This window comes from Cinclus cinclus, chromosome 1, assembly GCF_963662255.1.
Source record: "Cinclus cinclus chromosome 1, bCinCin1.1, whole genome shotgun sequence".
NCBI classification, from domain to species: Eukaryota; Metazoa; Chordata; class Aves; order Passeriformes; family Cinclidae; genus Cinclus; species Cinclus cinclus.
The window spans coordinates 33,135,649-33,150,070 of NC_085046.1; the positions used below are offsets into that span (position 1 = coordinate 33,135,649).

The 14,422-nt window shown below is 48.2% G+C and overlaps 1 protein-coding gene across 3 annotated transcripts; it reads right to left on the minus strand.

Annotated features, from left to right (window-relative positions):
• Positions 1-1,938: 1,938 nt before the first annotated feature.
• Positions 1,939-13,800, minus strand: HOXA3 (homeobox A3). Of its 3 annotated transcripts, XM_062495834.1 has the most exons (3): positions 13,786-13,800; positions 6,387-6,861; positions 4,093-4,862 (listed from the first exon to the last, which is right to left on the minus strand). In XM_062495834.1, the coding sequence occupies exons 2-3, from the start codon at positions 6,856-6,858 to the stop codon at positions 4,093-4,095; spliced, it is 1,242 nt and encodes a 413-aa protein (XP_062351818.1). In that variant the 5' UTR covers positions 6,859-6,861; positions 13,786-13,800. The 3 variants fall into 3 exon arrangements, with proteins under 3 accessions (XP_062351828.1, XP_062351818.1, XP_062351810.1); XM_062495844.1 differs by lacking the exons at positions 4,093-4,862; positions 13,786-13,800 and adding an exon at positions 1,939-1,991 and having other exon boundaries at positions 6,387-6,858; XM_062495826.1 differs by lacking the exon at positions 13,786-13,800 and having other exon boundaries at positions 6,393-6,858.
• Positions 13,801-14,422: the final 622 nt, after the last annotated feature.

The following is a 14,422-nucleotide window of genomic DNA, read 5'->3' on the forward strand; positions in this document are numbered from 1 at the left end:
AATTTGCTTAATAACCGTAGTAGGCTGGGTCTGGTGAGTATTTTCGATTACCAGGAAATATATGGGCTGGTAGCGCGTTTGTTTTGAAGGGGCCAGATAGAGCGAAAATTCTACGGGGTTCTGTCTTGAGAGACGGCACTCGCCTCCGACGCTTGGCTCTTGCCGCCGCCGCCTCCAGTCACCCCTGCCAGGTCGAAGCAAGTCCCGAATTTGGATGCTTTTGGCATATTTTTCCAACCATACTGAGGCGACAGGGACAGCGATGACAATGATGGCTACAATCACCAACCCGATGAATCCTATGGTCACAGCCGCCCTAGACAGTCCGGACGGGACTTGCTTGCCCGCGGAGCCTGGGGTGCACGGCAGGGTGGGGTGCGCCAGGGACCGGGGGAAGGCGCTTCCGAGCCGCTCTCCGCGTCCTCCAGGAGCCAGAAACCATCGCCAGAGCGATGAGGTGCCGTGTCACTTTATTTTCAGAGTTGCCAAGCAGGGGTCGGCAACCGTCTTCGTAATTTTATAATTTAAAAAAAATAAAAATAAAAAATAAAAAAAAGACGAGGGGGAAAAATAGAAAACAAGACCCCAAGCACTCAGTGGATCAGTCTGCGTCCAGTCTGCACGAAGTGCATTTAAAAAATCGGTTTTAAGTTAATGCACCCACAAGATATAGCATATCTGCGAAGGCATTGGAGAGAGGGGGAGGGGAGGGGCCGAGAGGCTTTAAATGGGCTTTTTGGTGGTTGCTTGTTTAAATAAAATATAGAACGAGACTTGTCATTTAATCCCTCAAAAGGGATGCCTTACAAATATCGATGCTGTTGGAAAATGCAAGGGGTTTAATTTTCTTGCTTTTAGTCCAAACAAAGCTCTGGTGGTGTCTGCCCGCGATCAATCTTGGCCGCCAAAAGGTTTGACAGCTACTGGCCCTTAAGAACACATTTAAAGCTTCTTGCTCTTTCCAAGATCAAATGTGGCCGTGAAAAGAGGCAGAGCAAGAAACGCAAGTAAACAAGGAAAAAAGCTGCTTTTAAAATATGCTGGCAGAGGACTGGGCTGCTTGTGGGAAAAGTCCAGTTTTATTTTGCTTCTTGGTGCCTACATTTTCTTTTCTCTGATTTCTTCTTCTTTTTTTTTTCCTTTTTTTTTCTTTTCCCTCTGGAAAAATATTTGGATTTAAGAGCAGGATGACAAATAATAAAGAGAGAGGTTTGGACTTTAACCAGGCTTTGTGAGTAAAACCTGTGTGGGTGTCTCCATTCTGCACATTTGTTTCTTGTGGTCAGTCTAATACAAAAACCACCTGGAACAAAACCTTTGCAGAGAGGACGAGAAATTCTTGGGAAAATCAATTACTGCTGCCTCCAGGGGAATCTTTTAATCGGACGAATCTTAAATGCAAAATTACGAATTCTTATTTGCAACCTACAGGCTCTGAAGAGAGGATTGAATACGGTTTATGGAAAGAAGGGGAAAAAATCGCCTGTATTTTTCTTTCTTCGGGGTGGGAGGGGAGTGAAACGCCAACTTCCTTCTATTTGAACGTTTTCCTAAATTTAATTCGTGGTGCTAAAGGAAGCACTCAGTAAGTATCGTGGCTGTACCGTTACCTTTTGTTGTATCTAACCTAACTGATCCGAGACCTGGGGGGGGCGGGTTGAGGGCAAGGGGGGTGGCGGCTTGGATTTTTTTACGGGCGCTCCTTCGAAACGAGCATTGTCTTGCAATGTTGTAAAAATGCTTCCTTCTCCTACAAAAGTAATAATCAGTCGCTGGTCTGTATTGGGTAATAATCAGGTTTCAGTGAAAAATATTAGCCTACACAGCCTTTCCTTCCGCGGTTACATGTCTATATATACAATAAACAGAACGGTATAAATCTATTTGCTATCCTTTTTCTTTGACTGGGCATGCTTTATCTATTTATGCAGAAAAGCTCTATATAGATTCACGGATGCATGACAATGTTTCGGCATCAGGCAAGGATGGTTCTGGGAACAAGGTAAAGCCCAAAGATTAATAATATTTCAGCATGAGACCAAAATGGCGACATTTTTTTCTGTGCTCTAGAAGATACAGATGGTGAACAGCGTGCGTTATTATCTACACAGCATAGGAATATGTCTTTATAAACGTGCAGGGGTATATTTTACCTAGTCTATTAAGGTCCGTTTTGATTTATCTTTCAAGTTTCAATCTAAAAATTACGGACATTTCGCCTGAAAGGAAGAAAAATCGGATTTAAGCACAAGCTTGCGGGTTTCTCCCTTCTACCTCGAGCCGATTCGGACCAGGGTCCCCTGCGGGTGCCCGTTTGGGGCCGGAACCGTCGCCGTTCTACAGAACCGTGCTCCCCCCCGCCTCCCGACACAAACACACACCCGCACACACATCCACACCCCCCCGCGGGAAGAAACGGAGCACAAGGCTCCCCTCCCCCACACCTTCGGGCTGCCGTGGGAGGAAAGGCGGCTCAGCAAGAATTAAATCAGTCCCAGTAAAATATTAAAAAAAAATATTCCGGGGAAAAAAAAAAAAAAAACCAGGGAAAGGAAAAGGTAAAATCTACTTCTTATAAGAAAAGGGGAAAACGGCGGGGGTAGCCAGTGGAAGGAGCAGCAGTGCGCTCATGCAGCTCCCAGCGCATTCGCGGTTCGGCCAGACCCTGCTCCCCAGCGCTGGCGGGGCTCCGCAGCCTCCGCCGCCCGCTCAGAGCTCCAGCCCGGCGACCGGGAGGCCCCTCCGCGCCCGCACCCACACGGGGCTTTATCCTGAGCTCCGGTGCCCGTGCTTCCCGCACACGCCTGTACACCCACACCCACACCCACACCCACACCCACACCCACACCCCCGGCTGTCCTCCCGGCGCTGCTCCGCGGCCGATCCCCCACCGGAGCCCGCGGGGAGGGGGCGATCCGCGCCCGCCGGGCACCGCGCAGAGGGCGCGGAAGGAGGCGGCGGCCGCGGGCCCTAAAGTCTGCCGGAAGAAAGGAAGAAAAAAAAAAAAAAAGAAAAAAAAAAAAGGGGGGGGGGAAAGAAAAAATTTCTCTCCCTGCCTATGAAATGCTGAAAAGGCGTCGCGGGGCCCTTCGGGTGAGCAGATTCTCGTGTAAGTTTACAGACGAGTTTCCTAGCTCCCCACGTCATGAAGGGCTCTCCATTCCCCTGCGCTGCGAAGAACGTGTTCTTAACTCTTTATTATTCAGAATAAAAACTTTATTTTTTTTTTCCAGAACGTGAGCAGCAAGGAATGTATAACTTTCAAAACAAATCTAGCCTTTTCAGCTTCACACACTTTTTGCCTAGCCGGATGTTACAAGCATGAAGTATTCAAACCGCGATCTTTTTTCCCAGATTTTATTGCATCGTCATCATCATTATTATCACTATTTTTAGTAAAAGGAGTTAATAGTTTCCTTTCAAATGATATTTCTAACACGTGCCGATATGCCATCTAATATATGGCCTCCTGAATATTCAGGGTACAGATTTTTTTATATATATATAAATATGAACAAATGGGGATAAATAAAATTTTAAACACTTAGATTATTCAATGTTTGCGAAAAAAAAATATAAATAAATCTGAATGTTCACCAGCATACACACATTGAAAGACTTACACGTATCAATAATTGTCCAGGAAGTCCCTGTCCAAGCGCTTTTGATGTCTTTCTTGCTATTTAAAAGAAGTGCAATAAAAAAAATTGCTTCCCCGTGGGATCAATCATGTACGAACAAATTCACATTTAAGAATTCCTTTTATAGAAAATTTGTTCATATACCCTGTTTTGATAAAAGTGTAGAAGGTAAAGTATAAAGCCTCTGCATACTCCCAAAGTGAGATACAAGGCTACAGTTCAAGAAGATAAATATCCACTAGTGAAACTATAGAGCAATTCAAGCAACAAATATTGCTACGTCACATAAACTAGAAAACGCTTTTACGAAAGGAAACAAAACAAACCAAAACGAACAAAAGAAACGAGAAGGGAAGGGGAGGGCACATGTTGGGGGGAGGAGAGAGAAGGGAAGGGATGAGTACTTTCCAAAACTTGGGGGCTTGGTGTTCCTCTTAGTGACTCCTGTCTCTTACAGATGAGTGAGTTTGGGCGCTTCCTGAATTCTTCCCTGAGAAGGATGGTGAGCGGTAAGGTCTGTGTATGTTGGATGTGGATCACAAGGTCCATGGTGGTGATTGTTGGCCATCGGCCCAGCCCCACTGTAGTCCATGTTGGCAGAGGGAGGATGAGGGAGATGAGTTAGACCAAAGATGGAAGGCCCAGAATTGGTCATGGTCTCCACATAGTTGCCCCCTACATAGACGGGGCTTCCCTGTATGTGTGGATTCCCATAACCGTTGCCTTGAAGAGGATGAGTATCATATTCAGGTGTCACAGCTGCTGTCCCCGTGTATCTCTTTTGAGGCGGTGGGCAATTATTAAGAGGAGCAGTATACGATGCAGGGATGCCATAGGTGTTTTGATGAGGCTTGTTAAATGGTGGAGGCGACTGGGGCTCGTAGGGGACACTGTTTACTAAAGAATGCATAGAGTTTAGATATCCCCCAGCAGCTGGAGGGACAGGGCTTCTGCTTGGGGACTGTCCTCCTGAAGAGGTCATCATACCCTTTCCCTTTTGATCCTTTTTGTATTTCATTCTGCGGTTTTGAAACCAGATTTTGATCTGTCTTTCTGTGAGATTGAGCAAATTAGCCATTTCTACCCTTCGTGGCCTGCAAAGGTACCTATTGAAGTGGAACTCCTTTTCCAGTTCTACCAGCTGGGCACTTGTGTAAGCTGTACGGGCTCGCTTAGAGGAGGCTTGCCCTGGAGGGCTTTTATCACCAGCACAACTCTCACCTATGTAAATCACACAAAGAACACAATCAGCATGGTGAACCTACACATGGCAACATGAGAAAATGGCCAACACCACCAGCACCTGGAGAGCTCAGCTCCCAAAGGCAAGATGGATGCCCATGCGTGAAACGAGTACTCCCCCATGGCATGAGCTCAGTTGTGCCAAGCTCCAAGACTTAAAAGAGTTCCTTCGCCTCATTAGTGCCACTATATGACTACACTTGCTTCCCCTAAGAATGACAGCATGCAACGAATCTTGAGCTTGGTAAAGAGAAGCAAGGAAGGTTCAGGGAAACACAGTGAGGTTTAGAAAATCTGAAAGTGAACCTGTGGCTCTGCTGACATAGTGGGATCAGGGTCTTCAAGAACTTGCTGTTCTCCATCTCTGTAAAGACCTAAACCCCTCTTTTCTGGAAACTTATATATATATGTATATATATATTTATATACGTAGATATTTATTACGCACACACAAATGCCTGAAAGTTAGGTATCTACAATACAACATTTTATCATATAAATATAAAGTTGTCAGTGTAGAGTGCAGTGGATTTTTTTAATCATGTCTGGTATATAGCATGAACATATGGTAGTGATTGGGAAGTATAATATATATAAAGAAGAACATACAGTAGCTGGGCTTGCATGTAGGCATAGAGATAAATTTAAATGTTGCTGCTTTGCAATAAAGTAAATACATTATATGGAGGGCTGTAAACAGCAGTGTTACTACAGCTTTAAAAAGCACACTGGCAAAACATTTGCTAAAGTTTTGAACACTATTTCCAAGGCACATTTAAGCAAAAAAGAGGAAGAAGTCAAAATAATCCTGGCTTCTGGGCTTTAGAGCTAGCACTGGTGTTATCAGTTTGGGTTTCCTTGAGTAATAAAAGCATTGATATACACTTTCATCCCTCAAATAATGTTTTATGGGCTGAAGTTTATAGCACTCCAGAATGGTTTTTGTTTACCAGACTTGTAACTTTGCCAATCAGCTTATTAAAATAGGAAGAGATTCCGACTGCACGCAGGGCATTGATCCTGCCTACACATGATTATGAGCTATTTTATTCCCGTTACACTTCAGCAGAGATAGGTCACTGTCTTATTAATCTAACAGCACCATGCCAACAAAGTACTCGGGACAAGCCTCTGGCTTAAGGCCTGGGCTGCTCCACACTGACATGATTTACTGAAGGGGGGATTACCTAAGAAATGTGATAGATGCTGAAGGGCACAAATGGTTCTGCCACTAGGAAGCAAAGTCAGTTCAGACCCATTCTGCAAGGCTGGGAAAGTTTTTCATGGGGTGGTTTTTGTCGTTTTTTTTTTCACTGAGCTCCCCTCAGTGAATAAGCGGAGTGATGGCAAGCCCTTTCCAAAAGTTTCATGGGGTCAACTCAGAGGGTATAAAAGCCCCCACCCTCCCCTCCCTGAAGTGAAGGTGGGTAAGACAGCCCTCCTCCCCACCAGATGCATAGTCAGCCCAGGAATACCCAGGGAGAGGGGGAGCATGTTTCATACCTGAACTGGAACTGCTGTTTTTCTGCTTTGTGTTTTGCCGGGACTCTTTCATCCATGGGAATATCTGTTTGGACACGGTGGGTGAGTTAAGAGCTGGGCTCTTGGTGGGGTTGGCCGGGGCAGGGTTGCTGCTGGCATTTTGAGATGGTGAGGTGGAGGACGGAGGTGGAGGTTGTGACTGCTGGGCTGGAGGCGGCTGCGGTGGAGCCTGTGGGTCAGCGAGGCTGGGGGGCTGGAGAGTCTGGCTGGGGAGGGTCCTCATGCAACTCTCACTGATGTCATTGGCCTTGTGGTGGGACACAGAGCTGCCAGGGGACTGGAGAGAGCACGCGGGGCGGTGGTACTCAGTTTCCACAAGTGATGAAGATGGAGGATATTGCTGCTGACTCGCATTATAAGTGAAACCATTTGCTCCTTGGTAGGGGTAGGCACCATAGATTGCAGAGCTGTCGTAGTAGGTCGCTTTTTGCATTTCGTTGTTTCCCAATATTTATTTCGCAAACTGACAGGGTCTTGACACCCTTGGAGAATAACATTGGCACCCCTCTGTCACGTGGCGCTCCTCCTCCAATGGCCTCTCCGGGCAGACCTGGGGTGTGGGGAGAGCAGAGCAGGGTGAAGAAATGGTACAAATCCATCTTACTTTCAATAGCTAAGTGACATGAAAGCCATAAAAGAAAAAGTGGTCAGCAATATTTAGCAGCATGACTTGGCCTCAGGCGTGGAGCATTTCGATATAAAAGCTGCCTGGATTTACTGGCAGCGACAAATATGTGCTTTGCTGCACCGGGATAGAGGCTTTCTAGGTTTGGTTTTTTTATTATTATTTCTTTCTTCTTAAGGAACAGAGCAAGCGGGTTGATCGTTTATCATCAAGAGGCTGTTTTAATACCGGTCTCTGAGATAAGGGTGATCGAGGAATCGGTAGTGCAAAGGGGCTGGGCTATTCCTTCAGTCCAGCTCTAAGATCAAACACCCTCCTTTAACCAGCGTCGTTTTATTTTTAGCCTTTCTCTCTTGGTTACGGCTCTTCATACAACTTTAAATAAATATACGAGATGGTTCCCATCTACGTATGGCAGGGGGCAGGAGCGGGGTGGAAAGGTTTCCTAAGCAGGAATATTTAAACACCCCGATCCCAAGTGATGGATTTTGGCTTGTCTATAAAATGCTCGATAGGAAAATAAACGAAGCCAGCACCTTCTCCTCTCCGTGCCCGCACACCGCCCCGAGCCGCCCAGGTCATGCACCCTGGCAGCGGCAGTTTCTGCCCGGGCGAGCCCCGCCCGCAGCGGCTCCCTCTCGGTCCTGGAGCGCGGCTTGGGGCGCTCCACGGAACTCCCCGAGCCTGCCTCCCACTCGCGAGTGGGTCTGGAGCCTCAACCGCGCCCGGCGCCGCGCAAAGCCCCTTCAGAGAGGCCAGCAGGGGCGGTCGTTGGTTTGGTTTTTTTTCAGCAGTTATTTTCAAGACACTAACTTTTCGTGGAATCAGCCAGATCCTACCTGTTAAAACATGATGGATTGGGGGAAAAAAACACACCAGAAACCTGAAAAACCAGCGTTCATCTCCATGACCACGGCTTGAACTTTCCTTCCAACTTAGCGATAATAGGTTCTGTCTTGGAGACTGCTATGTAATTTGATGTATGAGGGTCACTTGGCTAGGGAGAGGGTGGACACAAACTCAGAGAATGCTTCTCCTGCCCGGGCGAATCCCTTCCCTCCCCCCCCACCCCCCCATTTTTTTCTTTTTTTTTTTTTTTATTTTTTTTCACCCATCTACCTTTCTTTCTGGGATTACACCCCCCCCCCCCCCCATTACAGTCTACTCGTCACCTGCCTGAAAATAACCAATTAAAGAATCGCCCGTGTTAATGAGAGAGGAGACCTGTGCGTAACCTCCAACCTATGAGGTGTTTCCATATGCACTCACATTGTTCTCAGAAACTGAAGTGTTTTCCTCACCGTCCCCCTAACCCCTTGCTGGCAAATAACCACGTCTTTTCAGATCAGAAGAGCCTCTTTCCTTTTACCACTTTCCCTGCACTTAAGCAGCTGGATATTTCTCCCCCAAAAACATCTAACGAGGACAAATGCTTAGGGGCGAAAAGCCTTGCACAACACAAGCACCAAACGAGCTCGTTCTAAGCCTTTCAAGTTATACAAGTTCTTAGAAAACAGTATTCCCTTTGTTAGACCGTAACAAAATGAAGGTAACACACCTACAGCAGGGCGGTTACCCTGTTATTGCACTAATCAAGCTCTTTGGATGCTATTAAGCTAATAAGCCGATGGAGATCTGAGGCGCATAAACAATTTCCAGCTCCTCGCCTCTCCTTCCCTGTGCTATCGAGGCCTGGTGTGATTTCTCTCAGTTCATTTGAAAGAGACACCACTACCAGAGGAGAAGGAGGAAACAATCAGCCAGCGGTGATTTCACAAAGGCACCCTCCTTTCATGACCGCGACACCAAATATTTCACCTTCCTTCAGCCGCTGCGAAGTTTGTGGCGCTGGCAGGACGGGCAGCGCGGAGCGAGGATGCGGGGTGCGCTGCTCCCGTAGCTGCCGGCCTGCAGACAATAGGCAATTTTACTTGGAAGGCAAAATATTATTGGAGCTTCGGCCGCCTGCCAGCAAGTAAAAAAAAAAAAAAAAAAAAAAAAGTCAGATCCCGAGTTTGGGTTCGCCAAGTTAATCACTTCCTACAAAGTTATAGAGGAGCGGGGGTAACCTGAGGAGCGCCCGGTCATTCCAGGAGAAAGTGGGAATAGCGGGATTAAGAGCGACAACGATAACCACAGCGTCCTAACGGGAAAGGGGAGAGGAGGTGGATTTACCACCCCAGCCAGTGCCTGAGATGGGGAGAGCTCTCCGCTCCCCTTCGAAGACAAAAAAAGAGAGGTCTTACAAACACAAATGGGTCCCAAATCTTTCCAGTGCCGGTTTTATCGGTTCCATCTCGGTTTGTGCAATACACGGCTCTGCACTTTACCAACGTCTCTCCCCCCACCCAGACAGCTCAGAACAAGCAGATGAAAGTTGCCTGGGGAGGCAAGTCCGCTTGGTTTCCCCCACTCCCCACTTCAGCTCTCTCCGAGCCTCTCCTTCCCTGCGCTTCCCCCCTTTCCCAAGCACACCAGAACTTTACCCTGTAACTCCCAATCGAGCCCCAAACTCTGACTCAAGGACGAAAAACCAAGCAGCCCCCCTGAAAGATTTCCTGAAAGATAAAGACAAAGTTGAGGGAAGGTGGGGGGTGGGGGGAAGAGAGGAGAGAGAGCTGCCTGAACACGAAGTGTAAGGGTATCAGTCACTGCCTGGAAGGAAGCCCCAGCTTGTGAACTCTTCTTGAACCGACATTTAAGTCTACGGTCATAAATCACTGGGACATAAACTCCGCCATTCACGACTGATAGCAGCGTATTTGTGGCCTGCTTACCTTAACTTCTGACGACTGAGGCGGAAGCCAGCATGCTCTCTCTCTCTCTCTCCCTCTCTCTCTCGCTCTCTCTCTCTCTTTTTTTTTCCTTTTTTTTTTTTTTTTTTTTTTTTTTTTTTTTTTTTGTGGCGACACAACCCAGAGAGCAGGGGCTGTCTGCCCCAACTCGATCCCTGTGGCCGCGGGGTGGGCACCGGCTCAGCTCATCCGCACCCGGCACCCCCCGGCCGGGAGGGGCGAGTCCTGCCCCGCACGGGATGGGGTCGGTAGCTCCGTTCACCCGCCTACCCCGCTCCCCTGACGCTTCAGGCTGCGCACCCTACCCCGAGCCGGTCCCCGGCGTCCCGGGCTCCCCCTGTGCGGGGCACGGAGGACGGGGATGTTTCCCAGGGCTGCTCTGGGAAGAGAAGGAGAGAGAGGGAAGGAGGAGGGGGAGAGTTGGAGGGGGGGGGGGAGGAAAATATAAAAAAAAAAGGAAGGAAGAAAGAAAGGCGGCCGCCTGGGGAAGCATGGGGCAGGGTGGGGGCTGGGGAGGGAACGCAGGAGCACGGCAGTGAAGGAGTGCGGCCCCCCCGCACCCGGGCGTCACCGAAGTCCAGGAAAATTATGGTAATGAAGACAAACGGCGCTCACAAAGGGTCGCTCTCACCAGCCTCCAGGGTGCTGCTGTGGGGGTTTGAGTTTGTCCCTCTCACCGGTGGGCTTGGGGGGCAGCTGCAGAATAGCCCCTCTGCCTCTCCCCACGGCCAGGAGCCCCGCACATCCCCGGCTGGGTCCCGGGGAGGGGAGCAAAACCCGGAGAGCCGGGGCTGGGTCCGGAGAGCCAACCGAAGCCCACCAGGATCCCCGCTCTGGGCAATGCTTTCAGAGCCACGCTGGAAATCATTAGAGTTACTAATTATTAACTCATGCATGCGTGAGCGCACACACACACACAGATGTACACACAGACACCCCCCTGCCCCCCTCAAATATCCCCAGCGCCCGGGACGGGCACAGAGGCGCTCACGCACGCACATGTGCTGCACATACGGGTCGGGGTGCCCGCAGCACCCCGTGGGGACGCGTGGGCAGGAACCTCGCGTGGACGCGGGCCCGGCGCCTGGCAGCTCGCCTTCTCCTGCTATCCGAGGCGAAAAAGCTGGGGAAGGCTCTCGCCTCTTTCCTCAGCGCCGCGGGGTTTGGGGGGTGGCGGTGTCCCCCCGGTTTCCTGCAACAGAAACGCGGCAGCGACCGTGCAAACGAGAACTCAAACAAAGTTGCAGATCTTGCCCGTCTGGCACACGGTAACGGGGCTCTGGGCTCCGTGCATTAAGCGGAGCCTGCGAATAAAATCTAGGTGTAAACTTGACGTTACTTCGTTAATTAAGGCATTATAAATATAACTAGCCCGTTTAAAGCACGAGGGAACCCAGCGTCATCTTTAAACACAAACAAAGCGAGGGGGAAGCGAGAAATAAAAAGCACTATAAGGCTGGGGTGGCCTCTTACGCATACCAATGGTTTTTGTCATTTATGGCTATGCAAGATTTATGACTTCGTGCACCAAAGCTGTAAACAGAGCACTAAAACAGAAAACACTTGCTCCTTATGGCATAAGTGAGAAGGCACCACATGAAAGGGGAAGCGGCCAGCGTAGGAGGAGAGAAGAGGCAAAAATCCTTCGTATGCGTTTTGCTTCAAACAATCCTGTGAATGTTGCTTTGGAAGAAGAAAAAAAAAAAAAAGTCTTTTTAGTCAATAATCAACCCCACACTTTCTTCTGAAACTGCTGATCTGCCATTCGCCCACTTGCCCGGCCAAATATTGAGAGGCAGCGCTGCGCCCCGACGGAGCCCCCCGGACTGGCGAGGAGGATTTGGACAGGGAGAGAAAAGATGGGGACTGCCGAAAATCTGTGGACACCGGGGAGCCTGCCGGTTTGGGGGGCCCTGCCGAAATCCGGGCGAGTTTTTCCTAACAGCGCGTTTCAACTTGGGAGCCATCTCCAGCGGGATATTCTGACTAAATGTCTGTATTTATGAACGGGGAACGGGAAGCTGGGGGAGTTTTTTTTAAAAATGAAAGGATATCTAAGGACTTTAATCGTGAAAACCGAAATGGAAGGAATATGGAAGTGTTTCTTTCATTCATCTTACTGCCTGCAAATAGTATTTTGCGAGATTTCTCCAATTAGTCCCATTTCCCCACGCCCCCTCTCTCCCCAAAGAGGTAATTTTAAACATGAGAAGATGATTATTTTTCTTTATGTCTCCTATGATGTCGGGATAAGTGTCCCAACGCACAGATCCCTGCTGCTTTTATCTGTCTTTCCCTCCCAGAGGCCGAATATTTTCTTTCTGCTCCATTCCGAGGAGAGAGATAGGGCTCAGCTCGGGGAGGGACGAGCAGTGTTTGGGGCTGATTTCTGAGTCAGAAATGACCTGCCTTTTCTCCCCGAAGAGTCCCACTCTGTGGCACTCCCTCCCCTCCCTCCCCCCACCTCCCCCGAATTACTATTTTCCGAATAAAATAATGCCTGTAAAGCGCCTTGTCCTTGGATGCCCCGAAATGGGAGCAGGCAACACCATAATTCAGGGCTGGTTCTGGGGGATCTCTTAGACATGAAATAGCAAGGCAGGGAGTTGGGAGAGAGTGGGCCAGTTCTGGAAGTGGTGCCTGTCCAAGTCGTAAAAGAGTTAGAAGGGGGTATCAGCTGAATTAGAAAAGGACCGGACAATCGAAGCAAGCCGTGATCAATCTAATTTTTTGTTTGTAAATTCTAGCACTAGAGAGGCAACGCACTCTGCTATTTGCTCAGCGGACTGAAGTTATTTACACAACTCGCCGAAGTCCCCCTTTCCTCCAGAACTCTTCTTGCTTTCTTCTACTCTAGAGCAGGATTGTATTATTTACGAGTGTTTTAACTGGGTCAATATGCATCCAAACTGGGTCATAAATCAGAGGAAAGGCTGCCAAGTAATTTAGTTGTAATTAAAGCTTGGATTTTATTTTTGAGGCACATTTTGGCCCATTTCGAAGTCCGGCAACGCCAGTCTTGGCTCTTAGACACACAGATGGGAGTAAAAGAGCTTTCCTTTCCTCGCTGAAGAGACACCGTGCTTCAGCAGGGCGAGAAGGGGAAATAAAATTTATTTGGGTCAGTTCTGCTTCGCGAACCGCTTTAAAGAGCAGGAAAACATGAGACCATCCCAAACATCACCCTGAAGGTCTCTGCAGAACGGCCGCGAATAACTCCGAGTGGCAATAACCTTTTTTTTTTTTTTTTTTTTTTTTTTTGGTGATCTCAGTGGAGTTTTTATCATCGTTCACTTTTCTCCCTCTCTCCCTCTTTCTGACCCCTTACGAGCAATCACAAACGAGCATAACTGGACACAAAATGGCTCAACAGAATAAGACAGAGGCATGGAGTAAACTGGAAGAAAGCGAGACCCAGGGCTCCAACCTCTCCCAAAGCCGGGGCACACCGGCGAAATAAGGTTTCATTTAGCATTTTGCCCTCTTTGGAAAGACGAGTAATCTTTCAAATTTTTTGTCATTTTAAGTGCATTTGTATCTATGCATTCATATTGATAAGTATACGGAAATAGTTACATATTTATATATATGGATATATCTATATTTATGTAAGCGACGGCACTTATATTAATTTAGAGCTAGTATATGTTTTCCTAGAAGACACGTCCTACTCCTCTCCTTTTTATTCTCTCTTTCCAGATCCCCATTCAGAGAGGCAGAAAAAAAACCCACATTTTTAGGGCTGATTTATTGTTAGAAGCCGTGTCTGGCTCTTGGTTCAGCTCCTTCTCACCGCGGAGAAATAAAGAGGAGAGCCTTGGCTCATTTGGGAAGGGGAAGCCTTGCCACAGAGCTGAGCACTCATGCAGCGCTCCTCGCACAATAAACAAAGTACCACTAAAGCATCATAAATAAAATGGCAGCACGATCGCGCAGTCATCGATTTACGGAGCGGCAGCGGCCGAACAAACACTCATAAAACAACAACCGCTGCCGCACACTCGAGCACGACCCCGACAGAGGAGCATCACACACCCCCCACATCGCTTTCTCCGACTTGCCCAAATACATAAATAAATAAACACACAAACACGCAAATAAAATAATAGAGTAAAATTGAGAGGGGAAATATTCACACACGACAATAAAAGAGGCTTCCTATCTCTTGCCGGTCATAAATAATGGTAAAATGGCAATCGAGGGGCTGTAGCGGAGGCAGCTGGCCATCAACAGCAGTGTGGGATCTCTATGGAGAAAAATAAATAAAGAAGCAAACTCTGCCTGCTCTGCTCGCTGCGAGGGTAGAGTTGAATATTTACCACAGCAAATTGAAACAAAGGGGGAAGCAGCCTGGCTCCGGGTGCACACACACCCGCACGCACACACACGCACTCGCTCCAGCCTCTGCTACTGACCTTTGCCTCGAACAGCAATAACTCACCACATAAATGAACAATCAACGGAAATACCTTAAAATAAAATCCATCCTTTCTAACGAAGCATTTCGTCCTCTCGGCTCGACAATAACCTTTCCATAAGGAACGAAAGCTGTCAGCGAAATGGCCAGCTCTTGTGGG